Source organism: Paramormyrops kingsleyae, chromosome 18 (assembly GCF_048594095.1).
Source record: "Paramormyrops kingsleyae isolate MSU_618 chromosome 18, PKINGS_0.4, whole genome shotgun sequence".
Classification (NCBI taxonomy): Eukaryota; Metazoa; Chordata; class Actinopteri; order Osteoglossiformes; family Mormyridae; genus Paramormyrops; species Paramormyrops kingsleyae.
Window position 1 is genome coordinate 3950385 of NC_132814.1, and position 21981 is coordinate 3972365.

At 41.6% G+C, this 21981-nt stretch overlaps 1 protein-coding gene across 2 annotated transcripts; it reads right to left on the reverse strand.

Annotated features, from left to right (window-relative positions):
- Positions 1-4184: 4184 nt before the first annotated feature.
- On the reverse strand, positions 4185-20589 carry LOC111842530 (uncharacterized). 2 transcript variants are annotated; one of them, XM_072702432.1, is made up of 8 exons: positions 20539-20589; positions 9487-9895; positions 8714-8883; positions 8279-8532; positions 7736-7998; positions 7430-7595; positions 7212-7327; positions 4185-6774 (listed from the first exon to the last, which is right to left on the reverse strand). In XM_072702432.1, the coding sequence occupies exons 4-8, from the start codon at positions 8361-8363 to the stop codon at positions 5962-5964; spliced, it is 1443 nt and encodes a 480-aa protein (XP_072558533.1). In that variant the 5' UTR covers positions 8364-8532; positions 8714-8883; positions 9487-9895; positions 20539-20589; the 3' UTR covers positions 4185-5961. The 2 variants fall into 2 exon arrangements, with proteins under 2 accessions (XP_072558533.1, XP_023664998.2); XM_023809230.2 differs by having other exon boundaries at positions 7736-8532.
- Positions 20590-21981: the final 1392 nt, after the last annotated feature.

The window sequence follows — 21981 nt, forward strand, 5'->3', positions numbered from 1 at the left end:
CCCCTGCATTGTCACACCTCCAGTACACAGGATCTGTGAAGAAGACGTGAATCAGCAGGAAGGCGCCAGATCTAGACGGCATGTATAACTGATAAAGTTATGGAGGCTATAATCAAAGAGAAAATGGTAGATTACCTGGACTCAAATAACATTTTGAGGGATAGCCAGCATGGATTTAGGAGAGGTAGATCCTGTTTAACAAATCTGTTGGGAGTTTTTTGAGGAAGCTACTCAGGAAGTTGATGATAAGAAGGCCTATGATGTCATCTACTTAGATTTCCAAAAGGCTTTTGATGTTGTCCCCCACAAGAGGCTCTCACTTAAACTCAAAGCGACAGGTATTTTAGGAACTGTAGCGACCTGGATTGATAACTGGTTAACGGATAGGAAGCAGCGAGTAGTTATAAGAGGCACAATGTCACAGTGGGCCTGCGTTCATAGTGGGGTACCGCAGGGTTCAATTTTAGGACCACTTTTGTTCCTAATTTACATAAATGATATAGACACCAATATATACAGTAAACTGGTGAAATTTGCAGATGACACCAAGGTGGGTGGTGTAGCAGATACTGAACTAGCGGCTCAGCAGCTACAGCGGGATCTTAATTTAATTAGTGACTGGGCCGACACCTGGCAGATGAAATTTAACATAGACAAATGTAAGGTACTCCATGTAGGGAGCAGAAATATAAAGTACAGGTATTTTATGGGACCTACTGAAATAAAGGTAGCTGATTATGAGAAAGACCTTGGTGTGTATGTTGATGCTTCCAAGTCTCATTCTCGCCAGTGCGGGGAAGCAATAAAAAAGGCCAATAGGATGTTGGGGTATATCTCCAGGTGTGTGGAGTTTAAGTCAAGGGAGGTAATGCTAAGATTATACAATTCCTTGATGAGACCTCACCTAGAATATTGTGTGCAGGTTTGGTCACCATATCGTAAAAAGGACATTGCGGCCTTAGAAAAGGTGCAGCGTAGGGCCACAAGAATGATTCCTGGTCTTAGAGGAATGTCATACGAGGAAAGGTTAGTTGAGCTAAATCTGTTCAGCCTCAAGCAAAGGAGACTGAGGGGGGACATGATCCAGGTCTATAAGATTCTAACAGGTTTGGATGCTGTTCAACCGAATAGTTACTTCAGCATTAGTTCAAATACAAGAACTTGTGGCCATAGGTGGAAATTAGCCGGAGAACATTTCAAACTGGATTTAAGGAAGCACTTCTTTACACAGCGTGTAGTCAGAGTATGGAATAGTCTTCCTGATAACGTAGTGCAAGCTAGATAAGATTTTAACAACTCTGAGCTATTAGTTAAGTTCTCCCCAAGTGAGCTCGATGGGCCGAATGACCTCCTCTCGTTTGTATAGTTCTTATGTTCTTATGTTCCTAAGAGTTGCATTCTACGGTTAGCTCCTTACAGACTGCTAATGCACAGCCTTCCAAACGTTTGGATGACCTCAAGCAGTCTACCACGGCGTGGAGCTCTACAGTCATCACTTTGGAAACTACAGTGAAAAAACTGCAGTCAGATGTGTGTAGCCTGACAATCAAATGCATGGACTTGGAAACCCGTAGCCGGCGTTAGAATATTCGGCTTGTTGGAATAGAGGAGGGCCAAGAGGGGGCCAACCTGCGACTGGTGACTGTAACTGTGTAATTAACCCAGTATTGGATAGATCCTCCAATCCCCCAATTTGTGCTTCAAAAACAGCTGAATGCATACAGACTTTTTACAGTCTTGCAAGGTGTCTGACCCATGGAGACTTCTTTATCCTACAAAGTGGGAATACTCTTTTTTCTCACCTGTTCACCATACTTATTCACATAAAGATTATTTCTTTATACATACATCTCTACTCCTATTGGTAAAAGAATGTGTTTATAACAGTATAGTAATATCAGATCATGCACATGTAACACTGGTCCTGACCTTCCCCTATCATAGACCTAGCAGATTCAGATGGAGACTCAATTCACTTCTTTTATCAGACGAATCATTTATTGCCTTCGTAAATGTTCATATAGATATATTTTTAGAAACTAATGTAAATGAAGAGACCTCCCCTTCCTTACTTTGGGAGACGCTCAAGGCTTACCTGAGGGGCCAAATTATCTCCTACAATGCCTCTGTTCATAAAGCACAGGTAGCTAGGCAAACATAACTTTTGGAATTCATCTCTAGAGTAGACAAAGCCTATGCCACTGGTCCATCTCCAGAGCTATATAAACGGCGCATGATGTATCAGGCTGACTTTGATCTGCTCTTGACTGGACAGGCAGAACGGGCTCTGTTAAAAACCAGACATATGTCTTATGAGTATGGGGAGAAACCAAGCAGGGCTCTGGCTTATAGTTTAAAACAGACATTTAGTACTCAAGTAATTGCCCAGATTGAATCCAACACAGGACTATTATCAGATCCCTTAGATATTAATAAGCAGTTTAGTGATTTCTATTTTAATTTGTATACATCTGAACACCCTTCTGAGTCTAATAGATAGGTTATTTGAAGACCTGAATATACCCACCGTGGAAGAGAATGTAAGAGAATCCTATTTCCTTACATGAAATTCATAAAGCTATCACATGCATGCAGAGTGGGAAATGTCCAGGCCCGGACGGCTTTCCTACAGAATTTTATAAAAAGTTTGCAGCAAAATTAAACCCTTTACTCAAGGATGTATTTGATGACAGCTTAAAGTCCAAATGCCTGCCTCCAACTCTACGTCAGGCATCAATATCCTTACTTCTGAAGAAGGGCAAGGATCCCCTCGCTTGCTCCTCCTACTGTCCAATTAGTCTCCTTAATGTTGATGTTAAGATACTGTCTAAGGTGTTGGCTCTCCGTCTTGAATCTGTATTACCCTCCATTGTGTGATCTGATCAAACTGGTTTCATCAAAAATAGACAGTTGTTTTTTAATATTAGGCATGCATTTAATATCCTTTACACATCATCTTCATCTGAGTGCCCAGAGGTACTCCTATCTTTGGATGCTGAGAAAGCCTTTGATCGTGTTGAATGGAGCTATTTGTTTTATGTTCTGAAACGGTTTGGCTTTGGGGATATTTTTATTTCTTGGGTGAAATTGCTGTACACCTCGCCTTTGGCTTCAGTTAGAACCAATGACACTTATTCACCATACTTTCCTCTTCAGCGTGGGACTAGACAAGGTTGTCCCCTTTCTCCATTGCTTTGTGCACTTATAATGGAACCTCTTGCAGCCACTATCAGGCACCATAATGATATTAAGGGGATTTTAAGATCAATCCACTTTTTCAGATACCTTCAAGTTAGACATTTCATACAGAATAATGTCAGTCATTTTCCTTCACTACCTCAGACATCATTTCTTGATTCAATCATAGAAACTCAGCCAGAGGTTAGGAGAACTGTCTCAAAGCTGTACGCAAATATATTTGACGTGGAAGGTTCTTCACTGACAATAGTAAAAGAAGGATATGGGTACAACTATTAATGATGATCAATGGTCTAACATACTTCAAAGAATCCACTCCTCCTCTATTTGTGCGAGGCACTGCCTCATTCAGTTTAAGGTTGTACATAGACTTCACATGTCTAGGGTTAAGTTATCCAAGATTTACCCGGGGGTTAATCCTATTTGTGACAGATGTAGACAAGCACCTGCTACTCTCTTTCACACTTTTTGGTCATGTCCAAGTATGACTGCATTCTGGTCTTCAATATTTGAGGTGTATTCTGCGATTTCTGGGGTAACCTTTGACCTCTGTCTATGGAGTCAGAATAGTGCCATATGTACTTGTATGTGTACTTTCCAATTTGCACCCGTAAAAAGAAATTTGCTCGCACTGAACACAATTTTCATTCGCAAAAAAAAATATTTTGCAAATACAAGTCAATATTTTTTGTAAATGCGAAACCAAACATCTTCATAAAAATATTTTTTTACAAAGATAGAATGATTTTCAAGTACAAAACCTGTACTGCAAATCCAAGTCCTCTTGCAAATACCAACCTGCGAGTGCAAATTCACACTTGCGCATATAAATAATTTTGGCACTAACTTGCCTAGCGCTTTGCAGATAAAGATTTGCTCGCATAGCCACCAATCAAATTAATTCATATTCTAGCCAATCATAAAGCTGCAGGTAAGGTAACAACCAATCCTGGCCTTCCAGTAAAAAAACATGCTGAAGAAGATGAAGGTGTTAGACCAGGACTTTATATGGGAAGATGACCATGTTCACATCACAAAGCATACGCATCATACACACACACATCTGACTGACATACAGTTATGTGCAAAATAATAGCAGTCTAACATTACTTATGTGTTTAAGTACTGATTTTGGCAGAAATTATGATACAACATGGGAACAAATTCATGACTAGGTATAGCAGAGTAATGGCCAACCAACAGACTTAACAGACATGACATGCATGCTGCTAATTGAGGGTAATTGACTCATTTAATGAAAGGGATGTGTTCAAATTAATAGCAGTGCAGAGATCAGTTGGGGAGATCATTCAATCTGTGAAGAAATGGGTGTCAATTATGGCCCTTATTTAAGGAAGGAAGGCGACAGATGTTGTACCTGCTGGTTTTAGCCCTTGCTCAGAGAGTAAAATGGGTCGTTCCAGACATTGCACTGAGGGAGAAAGAACTTTGATCAAAAAGTTGATTGGAGAGGGGAAAAGAAGTGCAGAAAATAATTGGCTGCTAAGCTAAAAAGATCTCAAATGCTTTGAAATGGGAAAGAAAATATAAAAAGGAATACTACCATCCGCGTAGATCATAGAATAACAAGAATGGCAAAAAAGCATCCAATGATCAGCTCCAGAGAGATCAAAGAAGATCTCCATTTACCTGTGAGTACTTCAACAATCAGAAGACGCCTATGTGAAGCCAAACTATTTGCAAGAAACCCTCGTAAAGTACCACTGCTGAAAAAAGACATGTATTGAAAAGGTTAGTTTGCCAAAGAACACATTGACTGGCCTAAAGAGAAGTGGCGCAATATTGTATGGACAGATGAGCGCAAGATTGTTCTTATTGGGTCTAAAGGCCGCAGACAGTTTGTGAGACGACCCCCAAACACTGAATACAAGCCACAGTACACTGTGAAGACCGTAAAACATGGAGGTGCAAGCATAATGGTTTGGGGATGTTTCTCATACTTTGGAGTGGGGCCCATTTATCGCATAACAGGCACCATGGACCAGTTTCAGTACCTAAAAATACTGGAAGAGGTCATGTTGCTTTATGCTGAGGAAGAAATGCCCTTAAAATGGGTGTTTCAGCAGGACAACGACCCCAAACACACCAGCAAGCGGGCAACATCCTGGTTGAAGACCAAAAAGATTGATGTCATGAAGTGGCCAGTCCAATCCCCGGACCTCAATCCGACTGAGAATTTGTGGAGTGACCTCAAAAATTCTGTTTTTGGTGCAAAACCCAAGAATGCAGAAGATCTGTGGAATGAAGTCCAGTCAGCTTGGGCTGCAATTTCTGTTTGCAGGTGTCAAATGTTAGTTGACTCCATGCCACACAGATGTAAAGCAGTGATCAGAAATAATGGTTATACAACTAAATATTAGTTCAGTGCTTAAAGGAAAAGCTAAAGCTCGTCATTTCATTTTCAGTTTATACTGTAAATATTCCAGTTTGTAAATGAAAATGCAGACACTGCAATTTTTTTGAACAACCTAATATTCTTTTTCTTCATTTTCAGTAAAAAACAAAAAAAAGAGAAGAACAAATTGTTCATGTTTTCGTTTGGAATTGAATGTGCACGGCTCCTAGTGCCTTTGTATATATGGAAATAAATGCTATTAGGACCATGGAACTTTTCCTCTGTTGTTTTAAACACACTACTATTATTTTGCACATAACTGTATATACACATACATCTCACAAGAACATTTATGTCAATTCACATTCACATAAATTTAAGAAAATAACTGCGACATCCCTACAATACTAAATGTGCTCCTCCTGCCAAGGAATGTGGCCTGCAGGAGAGAGAAAATAATCACTCAGGATGTCACGTTGAGATTGTGCAGTGACTGTTGGGTCGTGGTCTTTTCCGTGCCTCACTGGCTGTAAAATCCCAATCCCTTGACTCCTCCAGGATCCATCAAATATTTTGTGGTCAGCGTTCTCCCAATCTGCAAAGCCTGGAGGTATATATGCCTCAGACTTGCGTTCACAGAGAAAATTATGGATGCAGAGGGAGGCCATAGTTAGCTTAACCACCTTCTCTGGCTCCAAGCACAGGCTGCACCTGAAAACCCTCAACCTGTTCGCAAGAATGCCAAATGCATTTTCTACAACCCTGTGTGCTCTAGAGAGACGATAGTTTAGCACCCTATGACTGTGATCCATCTTCCTGATTGGATATGGCTTCATGAGGTCATTCCTTAAAGGATACGCATCATCGGCCACAAACATGTACGGCATCATTATGTCAGAGTTGGGCAATGGTTCAGGCAGAGGAAAGTTCAGCAGGCTCTGGTCCATTGCTTTGCACAGGTCAGAGTGAGTGAAAACCCCAGAGTCTGAGACGCTACCTTGTGTACCCACACTTGCGTAGATGAATCTGTAGTTCGCATCCACAGCAGCCGTTATTACCACAGAGGACCTGCCCTTGTAATCATGGTGAAGGCTGCCACTTTTTACTGGAAATTGTATATTGATGCATTTTCCATCAAGCGCACCAAGGCAATGTGGAAACTGCCACTTGACTTCGAAGTCCTGGGCTATTGTCCGCCACTCTGCCTCCGTTGATGGTGTCTAACAATAGAAGAAAGTACAGTTCAGGCTAGGAGTTACACTATATTTGGTACGGTGATTCTTATATTTACCAAAGTCATACATTTCTTAAGACTGAGACTCTTACAATGTAATTTAAAAAAAAAACATTAATAAGAGCAATACCCTGTCAGAAATACAAATAGCTTCGTAGGATGTGTGATGGTATCCAGAACCGTTTTAACATTTAATCGGATGACACTCCTATGTTTAAGCACAATTGCAGATGCAAAAATGGAATTGTGGATATCAGACTGAAAGCCCATGCATACATGTGAATGTCAAAAGTAATTTTTCCTAGGCAGAATGTCAGATATCTGAAATGTTGATTTTGACTAGGAACAGTCACATTATAGATGTCTGCAATATACATCCAGCCCAGTTATTAAATGTTAAAATGGCTTTCCATAAGAACCTACCTTCAGGAAGTCATTTTTCATGACCTGGTACACAGCAGCACAGGTCTCCATGACAATCTGCGAAAGAGTGCTGGTCCCAATCCTGTACTGGAACCCGAGTGACCTGAATGATTCACCTACATAAGACACAAAATGAAAAATATTCAGGAACAGACATTTAAAATGAACAATAGGCAAATCAGTGTGACATTACTTTGATATGGCTTTGGCAGACCCACCTGTTACCAAGAACCTCAGGGTCAAAGCCAAACGCTCTCTCGGGGATATAGCCAGTCTCAGTTTGGTGTCCTGTTTGGTAATGAGGTGTTCGACCATCCCCAGCATGAAATCAAACTCCTCTGCTGTCATACACAGCAACTCCCTGAACCCAGTCTTATCATGCATCTATTTGTAACGGGGGGAATACAAAGTTTCTATTAGAATCCACTGACATATGCAGAAGCTTTTCAGTATTTGTCACCATGTCCGTGCCACACAACAATAGCAGACGGCAATATGAGCTTTCATAGCGAAAATATATTTACCTCCAACTCTCTCTGCAGAACAGACACTCCCTGCTGCCTGCTTATCTCAAGCCACTGTCTCACCCATGTTCTTCTCTTTCTCTTCCTTGGTTTTTCATTGCAATCGAGTGCACAAAGTACTTGGATTGCCCGTCTGTTTTGGGCATCCATTTTGGGAGAAGAAAAAATCCCACTCGATGCATGGGATTGCGTCATTTCCGCGTGCCACTTCTCGCGTGTGTTTTCGTCACAAAACGTAGTTTGGAGACTCGCTGGTTGGGACTCTGTTGGTAGTGGAGATGGAATGATCGGTTGGAATGTGCACAGCGCTGGTGGTGTGGATGAGGACGATGATTTACTCCTTTCAGTGTCCTGAGCATCATATATCATATTAATGATGTCCTTTTTAATTTTGTCAGATTTGCTGGGTCTTGCAGTTGCCTTAATTCACATGCTACATGGTTTCCAAATGTAGTAAATGCATCAGGAACTGGATCAGCATCAAATTTTGCTGCCATTTGCTTTAGAACGAAAAGCTTCTGCTGCTCTACATTAGATTCTGACCTCCTCTTGCGCTTGACTCCCCTTGCACTTGACTCCTCTCGCACCTCCCTGCTGGAAGTTGATGGGACAGGTGAAGGAGCTTCATCAGCTGCTGCTGGGGAAGCTTCTTTATTCAACCATTCAGGGGGGGAGGCAGGACCGGCTGATGGTGTGCCAGGTCTTGACTGCGGACCCTTGACTGAAGATTGTCCGAGTAAATCTGTAAGATTATCCTGATGTTCCGTGTCGTCCAGATCACTGAATGACACATGAAGCTGGAAGAGGTGAAACGTAAATGGCGTCAGCGGACAGCACAAATAATGAATATAAGGATAATTGAAATAATACATGAAAACCTTAGGGAAGGCAAAAAATTAAAACTTCAACAATGAAAATAGGTATGTTTGCAGTCAGTTGTGTATACTTTAAAACATGTTCCTGGATGGTTTGACTTACAGCGCTCTCACAAGGACGGTGAACAATGTAATGCTTTATGAAATCCATGACCCTGAGAAGCCACTTTTGCCTCCATGTCAAAGGTTTGTTCTGATTGTCAATCGGTTTCGGTTTTATCAGCCTTGAGTACTGAGTTCGCAGGGACATTGCCCTGGTCTTAACCTCCTCAACTGAAAGACAAAAAAAGGAGCATGCAAATGCATTATCATTTGTTATGTATTCCAGAATTTGCTTAGTTTGTTGCATTTGTGTATTTCTAAAGGCATCATGTAGTCTAGGTCTCATCATTACAGCAGCAAGCTCCTAGCTACTAGACTCATAAAAAGGTGAAGAGGAAGGCTGGAGAGAGGTGAAGAGAAGGACGTCACCCATGAAACGGTGGTGGGAGGCTCGGATTTGGCACATAACACAACAGCCGATTAAAACTATGTAGAACCATGTTTATTCATTAATTTAATCCACTGAAGCAGCCCGTGCGTGAAACAAAAAAGGAAGTTTCAAAAACAGCAGTGCTAATTACTTTTAAAAAAGTAAAAGTCCTATATGCCATAACACTGTAAGGAATGTGTACAGAAGAAGAGAACGGCCGTGCAAGCAATATTTTTTTATGCCGATAACTCGAGACAGTCGTTTATGGGAAAAAGGAACAATAGGGGGATAAGAGGGCAAATAGACAAAAAGGAGGACACCCTACAAGTGTCCGGAGAGAGGGCTGGAAAACCGGAGGGATCACCCTAGCTCCTCAATTATGTCAATATGCCTATTTTGCTCACCTGGCCGTTGAAGAGAATTGGCTATTTCTGTCCACCTCTTCTCTTTCTCGGTTCGGTTGTGGTACAGGTCGTCGGAAACATCAAAAAGGCATTGGTGCTCCTGCCAAAGTTCAACCAAACTTTCTTCCATTTCTTGGGTCCAAAAAGAGCGCCGGTCTCTTATTGCTGCCATAGTTACAATGTTGTGTAGCGATCTGAAGAATTCATGTAACGTGAACTTTGCATGTGACTCCTCCCCCGGGTTTCCCCTCAACCTCTGCGTCCTGCACTCTCATTGGCTATAGCTCGTTACTGTACTCATTGCCAGTCGCTCTCATTGGCTGTAGCTCGTCGCCGCTCTCTTTGCCATTCGTCCTCATTGGCTGTAGCTCGTCGCCGCACTCATTGTCAGCCGCGATGCTTTTCACACCTAAAAGATTTGTCTTGTTTAGATATTTTAGCATATTAGACATCTGACATAGATATCATGCACATAGATGCCGTCTTGGTTAATGCAGTTTTTTTACTTGACAAAAACAAACGCAACACAATCAATAGAAACCGTAGGCTATATAAACAGGAGTGCTTATATTCTGCCAGGAGTAGAAAATATATATATACATATACTGTCAGAGGTGTTCATCAGAAATAAATTGGCATAGGTCACAAGAACAGATGAAACAGCTTAAACATAGGCAATGTCCGCACTGCTTTCGTATTCTTACATTTCCAAATAACTTAAAGTTAGGTCTATACATCAGTCTTAAAATGAACAAAGTTAGGACTTCACCCAGACCATTTTACTTAATGTATATCATAACGACCTAATACAATAATCAAGTGAATTACAAATGGCAATTCTACATTGCTTCTAATCTACTTCTTTAAAACTAATATCAGAAATGTTGAATAGTTTCAGGGCTGCTTTTGCAAAATTCACAATATTCAAACATATGGATTTTAAATAGATGCATAACAAGGGTTTTTACTGAGTAAATTCTATGAATTATCTTGCATGTAACCTCCTTGGTTTTAGTAGTTATCCAATATTTATTGGGCATCATCCAAATCTTTTTCTAAGCAAACCATTTCCCAAATAAGGAATTCCCATAAACTGTAACTGAAGCGATATAATTAGATTGCCATAAGGATCTAAAAGTTTGCTATTACATCTATAGCTCATAATATTCTCTCCTATCATCAGATAAGTTGTGAACTCACATACAGTTTCTATTGAATTACTACTGAAATATTTCAAGTTAATATTTCCTTAGGTACTGCATGAACTATTGTGAAGTATTGATTAGTGTCAATAAAAAATACCCATTAATAAAGTCAGTATAATTGATCAATTCACCATGGACATTAACTAATTGATTCATCCAAATTACAGCATTATTAACCCAATTTTTTTCAAAATACAGTGTTTTGTTTTTCATTTTTATGTATTTGTTATTCCATATAGTATATCTATGAGGGGAAAAATTATTTTACTTTACTAATAATAATATTTTTTTATACATAAGTGACCATGTAAGGAGTACTTGTGGATGAAGACTAGCAAGTTCCAAGGGGATTTTCCCAACATCAAAATTAATTCATTTGATTATTTGTAGAGATTTCGGCATCCAGGATCGATCCGTTCCGAAGACGTCCGAAACTTCTGGTCTCGATACGGAGTTTACGAAATGTTTCGAAACGTCAGTCACGTGACCGCCGTGTCATTATTCACGCAATTAGAAAATACCTATTTAAAAAAAACCCGGAAAAAATCGGTGCTTGTTGGTTTGAGCGAGTAGTTTGGCGATTATTATTTGAAATCCAATTGTATTAGTGAAACAGGTTAGCAGTTAGTGTGATTTAGGCATAAGTATAGCGAGGGACATATTGTAAGTGTAATATCAAGGTTTTGCTTAGATTCAGTTAGAAACGAATCAAAAAGCTAGAGTACGCATAGACACATAGATTACATATACAGTGGTACCTCAGAACTCGAATTTAATCCATTCAGAACTCCGGATCGAATCCTAAAAAGTTCTTGTTCTGATCGAATTTTTCCCATAAGAAATAATGGAAAACCAATTAATTTGTTCCTGGCCCTAAAAAAATTACACCGAAATGTTTTTTTTTTAGCATTTAAACACAAAATGAACCGGATAAAACAAGAAGAGCATATACTGTACTAAACACATCTAAGCACATTTATCAAAACAGTAATTTGTAAAGTAAGAAAATAAATGTATCCAAACAATGTGTCCTGCCCCGATCGTCCGCTCCTTCCGTGTGCCACGTCCCCTCGTTAACCCCGTGTGGAATCTCCGTGTGATCAGCTGTTTCTGGTTGTTTTCATTAGTCCTCTGTATTTAGTCCACGTTTCAGTTTGTTTTCCTAGTCTAGTCATTGTATTGTCCGTCTGCGTTTTGCCTGCCTTACCTGTAATTAAACCGCCTTTGTCTCCCTTCCGTCCCCGCTTGGCACAACAATATTATTATAATTAAACGTATTAATGGTTTATTATTTATATTAAAATAATGAATAAGAAATCTTTTACATGTATTTTATTATATAATAATAATTACTGTTACTGTCTATCATTGTCTAAATGTATTTTTACTGTCTAAATATATGTATTCAGCTAGTGTAAACATGCACGGTGCTATCACAGCAAATGCGAGGCTGAGACTGAAGCATTACCCTTTGTTTCCGCTGAGAGACGTGCTGCGTGACTCATTTCCCTCAGTTATCTTAGGTCTGCGTTCACGGTTTGACTTCTGAGATACAGATCGAGCTCTAGGTAATTTTTTTTCACACTGGTTGGTTCGACTTTTAAGAAATTCGAGTTCTAATGAGTTCGAGAACTGAGGTACCACTGTACATATATTAACATTGCTAACACAGACAAAGACTAGCTGTTGTCTGAAACTGCGTTTTTGCACTGTTCTATTCTATACAAATTAATTAAAACTAAACCATTCCTATAACCTGCTCAATATACACAAACCTAGATAGGATGAGTATTCTAACCTCAGTAGCTAATTAATTACTAGGCACACTCAATACTCGGATGGTATGTAAACAGTGGCGGAACAACTGCACACAAGGCCCCGGAGCAAAACACCGATCGGGCCCCCCCTCCCCTCCCCTCCTACTCCCACGCACGCAAACACCCACGCACACATACGTAGATGGGGCGGCACTGGATGTCTCGAGACCACTTTTACGTGGTCTTGTCACAGTCTCGACGGTCTATGGTCTTGGTCTTGTCTTGGATCCCTTGGTCTTGTCTTGGTCTCGCTGTCTTGGTCTTGCTGTCTCGGGATCGACATAGTGGTCGGGAGATTTGGAGCAAAAAGTATCCATGACACACAACGTAATGTTCGATAATGCAACATTATTTTTATTTCGCCTTTTGTGCCCTTCAAATGCAACCAATCAATGACATACATGCATTTTGTTGTGATTCAGACATTGGCGCTCATCCAATCAAAATACGCGTTATACGCACAAAATAAATGTAGCGCTAGTTAAACGTTAGTTAAATGTGTAATCACATGCCACTGCAGACATCAAGATGTCAGAATCTTTTAAGCACTTGTCCTTAGTCTTATTGATGCACAATGTTATGTGCAATTTGTATTGGTATATAGTATTTCAACCCGATCTCACGAATTTTCGTGCAGCCATCACGACATAAAATCTATTTAAACGTGCTGTGATCACGTTTTCCATAACGTGTGACGCGACCTTGCAAAACAGCGCTTGGATTTTACTTCTGTTGCATGAATGAGTTAGTGTATTGTTACGATCCAGTCTAGGGTTGGACCGCAACAAAGTGAAAGGGAAGGAGGGATTGGGGAGGACAGGACAACTAGGGCTAGGAGAAGGGAACACGGGACACAGAGGGAGTCTTTTTTTATAGTTTTTTTTTTATAGTTTTTCACAAACACAATACAAACACTAGGTGTAACGAACGTCAGGAGTGACAAAGGCCAAAGAAACAAACAAAAACACATCTACCGAGTAACCCAAGCTGAGCTACCTAAGTGAACACAAAGAAAATGGTGAAACGAAACAACAATGCCTAAATCTATCTCCCTGACCAAACAAACAATAATCCCCACGTTAACGAATAAACCAAAAAAGGCAGACACTCCCTACACACCTAGTGAAACACGAAACACCAAGCCGAGGCAAAGGTATCAAAAGGGAAAACCGAGAGGCGAAGTCGAAACACAGGCGAAAGTCCAAAACCAATCAAGCAATCAGAAACAAAGGCGAAAGTACAAATAAGGGCGAGGCGAGAATCGGAAGTCAAGGGCAAAACAGTCATACACGATCAATCAAACAAAGCAAAAGCGAACAGAGAGCGAGCTAGCAGGCGAGAAGCAAGTAGCGGGCAGACGAAGGGACGAAGCGGCGAACTCTTCAGCTGGCGAACCGGAAACGGCTCCGAGGGCAAGGGAGGCGGGGTCAGGTCCTGAGGGCGGAGTCGAGGGTGCGGGCGACCAATCGGCGAGTGGGCAGGACGTCCGAAGGACCTGCAGGCATCCTCCTAAACTTACGGCACGTAACACTTACGGCACGTACCCGAAACTTACGGCACGTAACAGTATGGAGGGAAATCCCGGACATTATTCAAAAGGAATTATTAACAGAAGTAAAATCCAAGCGCTGTTTTGCAAGGTCGCGTCACACGTTATGGAAAGCGTTATCAGATCACAAAAAACAAAATATGATTCTGGCCATGCATGACTTTCCCGTCCCTTAGTCACCAGTTAGCGCTCATAGTGGCGGTGTTAGGCACTGCCCATTAAAACAAATAGGGAGGGGAAACGTTACCCCAGCACGTAAAAAAAGCCGAAAACGTGATCACAGCACGTTTAAATAGATTTTATGTCGTGATGGCTGCACGAAAATTCGTGAGATCGGGTTGAGTATTTGTAGTTTGTATTTGATTCATGTGTGCATGTCTTAATATTGTTTGATTACAGTATTTTACTTAAAATGGTGTTGTTTGACTAAATAAATGTGACCATTGACTTTTAAATAAGAGCTGCATATCACGTTGTGTTGACTTAACAGGCCTAATCCATTTCAGGGAAGTTGATATCATACAGTCTCATTTGGCTAGTACTACTACAATTGGACATGATGCAATTTCAAGTTTATAATTGAAATTTTGATGTTACAATTTCATCTACAAATTAAGTATAATTGAAATCGGTTACATATTTCCCATTCTTTAGACAGTTGTTGGAGGTGTTACCAGTTTTTTCAGATGACTTTGGGACCAGTCAGTACCCGTCATGTCAGTCCTCAACAGCACACAAAAGTTAAGGGAGTCTTTTTTTCCGGTCTCGTTTCAACTCGTTTCAACAAAAGTCTTGGTCTTGTCTTGGTCTCGATACCCTCTGGTCTTGGTAGTGTCTTGGTCTTGGTTTAGGCGGTCTTGACTACAAGTCTACCCGATACCCTGACGTCTGCACCTTTGTCTCCGTTCCGTCCCTGCTCTGCAGGACAATATTATTATAATTAAATGTATTAATGGTTTATTATTAATGATATTAAAATAATTAATAAGAAATCTTTATTTTAAAATGTATTTTATTATATAATAATAATTATTGTTACTGTCTATCATTGTCTAAATGTATTTTTACTGTCTAAATAAATGTACTCAGCTAGTATAAACATGCACGATGCTATCACAGCGAATGCGAGGCTGAGACTGAATTGTTACCCTTTGTTTCCGCGGAGAGACATGCAGCGTGACTCATTTCCTCGCTCATAAAAGTTCGGTCGGCGTTCACGGTTTGACTGTAGTTGGAACACACCCTCTGGTCCCCCTTCTAAAATAAGGGGACCACCACCCCGGTCTGCCAATCCAGCGGCACTGTCCCTGACCTCCACTCGCTGTTGAGAAGGCGTGTCAGCCATGACAGCCCCACAACATCCAGAGCCTTTAGGTACTCTGGGTAGATCTCGTCCACCCCCGGGGCCCAGCCACCACGTAGCTCTTTAACCACCCTGGCCACCTCAGCCCCAGTGATGGGCAAGCCCCCCCCCCCCAGCACCTTTGGGCTCTGTGCCCTCAGATGTCTCAAAGGCAGTGTGCGTAGATGGATCTGAGAAAGGGTTGAGGAGGTCCTCAAAGTATTCCTTCCACCTCCGGGTGATGTCCCCAGGTGAGGTCAACAGCACCCCCTCCCCACTATAAATAGTAAGAACCAGGAGCTGCTTCCCCTTCCTGATACTCCGTATGGTTTGCCAGAACGTTTTTGAGGCCGACCGAAAGTCACTTTCCATGGCCTCACCGAACTCCTCCCATGTCCGGGTTTTTGCTTCTGCGACTGCCCGAGCCGCGTTCCGCCTGGCCTGCCGGTACCCGCCAGCTGCCTCCGGAGACCCCCGGGCTAATAATTCCCGGTAGGCCTCCTTCTTCAGCTTGACAGCCCCTCTCACCTTTGGTGTTCACCATTGGGTACGAGGGTTACTGCCATGACTGGCAGCGACCACCCTGCAGCCACAGCTCCATACGGCCGCTTCCACAATGGAGGTCCGGAACAGTGTCCATTCAGACTCAATGTCCCCAACCTCTCTCCGTATGTAGTTGTAATTCTGCCGAAGGTGCGAGTTAAAGCTCCGGCGAACAGGAGCCTCTGCCAGACATTCCCAGCAGACCCTCACTATGCGCTTGAGCCTACCAGGTCTGACCGGCTTCCTCCCCCGCCACCTGAGCCAACTCACCACCAGGTGGTGATCAGTTAACAGCTCTACCCCTCTCTTTACCCGAGTGTCCAAGACAGAAGGCCGCAGATCAGATGATACGATTGTGAAATCGATCATTGACCTGTAGCCCCATTGCATGGTGTTCGTTATGGAGGAACCATGTATTGCACAAAAGTCCCATAACAGAACACAGGCTTCTTGCAGGTTTCAGTAAGTTAAATTTAAGACCTTTTTAAGACCTTTTAAGACCATTATGAGTAAAATTTAAGACCAACACGATGCATTACTAGAAACATTCGAATGATACCAGAAATTCTCATATTTTATCTCACTCATATCCTTAACCCAACATCCACATATCATGTGTTTACAAAGTGCGTTTTAATAAGTTCACATGTGTTTAAAGCATGTGGGAGTGGTATTTTAAGGCTTAAACTATAAAAAAAGTTTATGTATACAGTCTTTCTATATCGCGTATTTTCACCTATCGCTGTTGGGTCTGGAACATAACTTCCACGATAGGCGGATCCAGACCCATCAGCCATAGGTGAAAATCCGCGATATAGAAAGACCATATACATAAACTTTTTTTTAGTTTAAGCCTTAAAATATATAGTGATCCCCCACCTATCGCGAAAGTTACGTTCCATGGGGGAGTTTAGTTTTAACATGGGGAATCCACACGGGGTTAAAGAGGGGGCGTGGCACACGGGAGGAGCGGACGAGCGGCGCAGGACATACTGCACTTTTAATCAGATTTTTTAGATTTTCTAAGCAATTTTTGTTCAAATAAGGTTTTTTTTCATCTCTATTTTGCTTTTTTTTGTCTTGGTTTAACTTCTTAAAATCTTGTTTTTATAAAGCACATTAAATAACCCCTGTGTATGATAATAAAAACTTGCCTTGTCTTACCATAAGGAGACGGAGAAATGTTCTCCTCAAGACCACACAAACAGCTAAAAACTATATGCTGGAAACTAAGACATTCACAAGGTAACTCCAGGATAAGCTCTGTAAAAGTAGAAATGTGTTTATTTTATAAGATAGCATGAACTAACTGGCTAGTAGTTGCCTTTTAACTGAAAAAATTCACTCCAGTCATCAGAGAAAAAAATTACTAACGCACTACATCAAAACATTTATATTGCAATAATTTATGGCATGAAATAAACTTGTAACTATATCATTCAGTAATACAAATAATAAAACAACATACCGTTCACATTGGCCTCAAGGACTAAGTTAGCGCTTGATTCCCCTGCACTTCCTGTTGTGGCTGAGCGTGCACCTGACGTCAGTGGCTGAAAGTGCACGTTCTGCAGCCAGACCCTTCTCAAACTGTCTGTTTGCCTAGCTGCAGTGATCACGCAATGGGAGTTGTAGTTTGTACAGTACCACGCAGACACCGGTGCAGACCAGAAAACACAACCAACGGATTATCGTTTTACTATTTTATTTTCAGCGGCCAACGCTTTTTGGGAATGAACGGAGGTAAGACTTGGGTAAATTCAATTTAAGACCTAGGATGAAAATCTGGGCATTTTTAAGGCATTTTAAGGCCTTAAATTTAACTTTCTGAATTTTAGACTTTTTAAGACCCCGCGGGAACCCTGAGAACAGCACTCGGGTTCAGATCAGGGAGGCCGTTCCTCCCAATCACCCCCCTCCAGGTCACACTGTCATTGCCCACATGAGCGTTGAAGTCCCCTCGTGGCGCGCTAACCAGCATACCACTAAGGGAATCCAAGAAGGCCGGGTACTCTGAACCGTCATTCGGCACATAAGCGCAGATGACAGTCAGAGACCTATCCCCGACCCGAAGGTGCAGGGAAACAGCCCTCTCATTCACCGGGGTACACTACGTTGTTAATGCACCAAGCTGTGGTGCCACCAGTAGCCCCACCCCAGCCCGGCATCACTCACCTGCCGCAACACCAGAAGAAAAAAGCGTCCAGCCCCTCTCTAGGAGATTGGTTCTAGAACCCACACTATGCATTGAGGTGAGCCCGACTATATCTAGTCGATATCTTTCAACCTCACGCACAAGCTCAGGCTCCTTCCCCACCAATGAGGTGACATTCCAGCCGGGGATTTTTTGTCAGCCGGGGATCAGACCGCCAGGGCCTCCCTTGGCCGCCACCCGATCCACAATGCACCGAACCCCTGACATTCCCCTTGTGGGTGGTGGGCCCATCTGGGGACAGACCCGTGTGCCTCTTTCGGGCTATGCCCGGCCGGGCCCCATGGGCCAAGGCCCGGCCACCAGGCGCTCACCAACGGGCCCCTCCCCCAGGCCTGGCTCCAGGGTGGGGCCCCAGTGACCCTAGTCCAGGCGAGGGAAACAAGACCTTGCTGGGATACATTATCATAGGGTCTGGCCCCTCCCCTGGGACCGTTTTGCCTTGGGAGACCCTACCAGGGGCTATTGCCCCCGACAACATAGCCCCCAGGGTCACTGAGGCATGCAAACCCCTCCACCACGATAAGGTGGCAATCCAAGGAGGAGAATCATAAAACAATTTAACATTTCATTAAACAATTCAAAAATTAATTAAAATTCGTACGTAAAGCAATCTGGGAAACAAAGGGGTGTGCAACAATCGCTTTGAGCCCAAAATGTTAAACCACCATGTCATTACAGTTGAAAGGACCTATTATATTAGCTAATAACACGATTTTGCACGAAATGGTTTGAAGCGCAAAAAAAAAAAAATCGGCGTGCATCGTTGTCTGTGTACTGGACATCACAATTCTGTCATTAAAAACCCACCTTACTTCCGTTAAAAGTTATTAAAGCCAGAAAATTGAATCGAATATGAGACTAACTTAACCGTGGTGACGTTTCCCACAGGAAACACAAAAGCGAGCCAGTTGGCTGTAATAATTCCCATAAAAACGGAGAGAACATCACGTCTCACGCTCCGTTTACTTCACCCGACGAAACTGTTTGACTGACACGACACAAATTTCCTCTGTATCGTACCTACCCTTTCCGTGTGATTCTCCGCTTGTAACTTTTTGTCAGTGATTGGTAAAAGTGTTTCGCGTGTTGTAAATTTCTTTTCACTTTTGTAAATTGGTTTTGGGACAGGCAAAAGTGTTTTGCAAATTGTAAATTAGTTTTTATTTTTGCAATATTGTTTAATGAAATGTTAATTTGTTTTATAATACGATAATTTGTTTTATGAAATGTTAGTTTGTTTTAAGCATTGTTAATTTGATTTGCCCTTCTCGGCCACCGTAGGGTATTATGCACATTTTTGACAGTTCAAGCTTCGTGACATTCGAAACTTGAAGCAATAGGTTTTTATTCTGCCGTATTTGCTATAGCTGCAGTTCCAGTTTTTGCCAGCAGGCTGTTCACAACTAGTGTTTCGAAACTTTTCGAACCGTTTCGAAACATTGTTTGTTTCGAATGTTTCGAAATTGTTTTGATGATTCGAAATTGCCATCTCTAATTATTTGTATTTTTTAAATAATCCTGTGTCCACTATTTTAAATACAACGTTAGATGTTCAGTAATCTAAAACGTTTAAGCCCCCTTCTTCCTGTGGACGGCAAATAATGTCTTTTATTATAATGATATGAGTTTATTTTTCCCAGATGGAAAAAGTTTCGAGTCAATTTTCCTTATAAGTGAAGGTGGTACATCCAAAACTAATGCGGCATAAACGAATTAAAATATACCCTCAGATTTAAATAAAAGTATTTGGCCATTTAAGGAAAAATCTCAACCTCCACGTGTCAAAATTTTTTCTGAAACATTCTTTTAATAGGAGAAAAATTAAGGTCAATTCTAATTTTTGGCATTTTGGTAATCTTAATACCAAAATAATTAGCTAAGTCCCTTAGAGGAATATTGCAAATGGATGCAAGTTCACATCTTTTAATATTTAAAGACAGACCAGATACAGAGGGAAAACCTGTAAGCACGGAATTGCCCTGAACTCCTGTATGATCCCATAAAAAAGTGTTGAGTCAGTCAACTGGGAACATTTCATTTCTTTAAAAATTCTGTATTTGAATACCCTGAAAAACAGCCATAGTAGCCATAATTTGTGTAACAAGCAAAAAATGGATGGATCTTGTTGAATTCCCCTACAAATTTCAAATCTACATGAGGTCCCACAAGTCAGTTTAACAGAACTGTTACCTTTGTCATATTATGCTCTAATTATGTTTTGAAAATATACACCAAAGCCAGAGGTTGAGACTTTCAAAAATAAAGGGATGTTCAATTGTATCAAAGGCTTTATAAAAGTCAACAAATAAAATAAAATCATCTTCATTAATACATTTGCTGTAATCTATAAGATATAAAATCAGCTTAACATTGGTACATACGTCTTCTTTCCATAAAGCCTGATTTATCCATAATCGAATCAAGGTTTGTTTTCAATCTCAGTACAAAAATGGGCGCAGTCTTTCCATTATTATAGTAATCAGACACCTGTCACAACACCCAATGCAGGCTGAGAGCTAGTGCAGCCCCTCACAGGGGAGTTTATTTGTGGAAAGCAGGCAGGACAGCTCCTGTAGACAGAGAACAATGACTGTACAAGACCTGCGTGAAGTTGGCCCCCCATATGTTTCAGATTTCAACCAAACTGGTCTCAATCGTATGTGCTGCGTTTGTGCCGGATTGTGCCGTTAAAATTTTTGTTTGTGCTGTTTTAGTTTCTGAGATATAAATGTGTGTTTACATGGTGACGTCATCAGCGTGAAGTTGGCCCCCCATTTGCGTCAGATTTCCACCAGACCGATCGCAATCGTGTGTGCTGCGTTTGTGCTGGTTTGTGCCGTTAAAACTATCCTTTGTGCTGCTTTAGTTTCCGAGATATTAATGTTTGTTTACATGGTCACGTGACACCAGCGTGAAGTTAGCCCCCCATTTGTGTCTGATTTCCACCAAACCGATCGCAATCGTATGTACTGCGTTTGTGCTGGTTTGTGCCGTTTAAACTGTCCTTTGTGCTGCTTTAGTTTCCGAGATATTAATGTTGTTTACATGGTCACGTGACACCAGCGTGAAGTTAGCCCCCCATTTGTGTCTGATTTCCACCAAACCGATCGCAATCGTGTGTGCTGCGTTTGTGCTGGTTTGTGCCGTTAAAACTGTCCTCTTTGCTGCTTTAGTTTCCGAGATATTAATGTTTGTATGGTTGCCCCCCCCCCTCCAATTTTAGTCTGATTTCGACCAAACCAATCGCAATCGTTTGTGCCGTTAAAACTGTCCTTTGTGCTGCTTCAGTGCAGATATTGCTTATTTACATGGTCACGTGACTCCGCCGTTAAGTTAGCCCCCCACTTAATGCCTCCCAATCGGTCTCAATAGTTTGTGCCGTTTAAAAATTGTCTGTACTTTTATTTTTCTGAGTTATACCTCTCAGTTTACAGTATGCCTTTATGTGATCGCCGTATACTGCTCAGGCGCGTATTTCTCATGTTAACAGAAGGTGGACGGTTTGGTGACTCCGCAACAAAGCTGTACGTAGACTTAGTCACCCCGCCAGCCAGATACCACATTTCAGGATCTTGCTACTGTAGATATTCCCACAAATGACCGACCATTACATCCTGCTTCGTTACGTGCAGGCTTGACCCAGCTAGGTTATCATCGGTTCTACCAACTCATCACAGCACAGCATGCGTCCATTTCTTTAGATGTGGGAGTGAAAAAGCAAAACGACAGTATGAAAAGTGGTTCTTGCGGTGTGAGAAGTGATTGTGTGCCATTTACAGTGGTACTGGTAAAGCACATCACAGAGCTCTAAATCATGTGCAGAC

Bases quoted from the DNA above. Each gene is read 5' to 3' on its own strand.
- LOC111842530 (XM_023809230.2), bottom strand. From the start codon at position 8,104: ATGATATATGATGCTCAGGACACTGAAAGGAGTAAATCATCGTCCTCA. The intron at 7,328-7,429 runs GTGGGTCTGCCA...TGTCTTATGTAG, and splicing joins CCTGAGGTTCTTGGTAACAG to GTGAATCATTCAGGTCACTC. The intron at 6,775-7,211 runs GTAGGTTCTTAT...TTCTATTGTTAG, and splicing joins TGAAAAATGACTTCCTGAAG to ACACCATCAACGGAGGCAGA.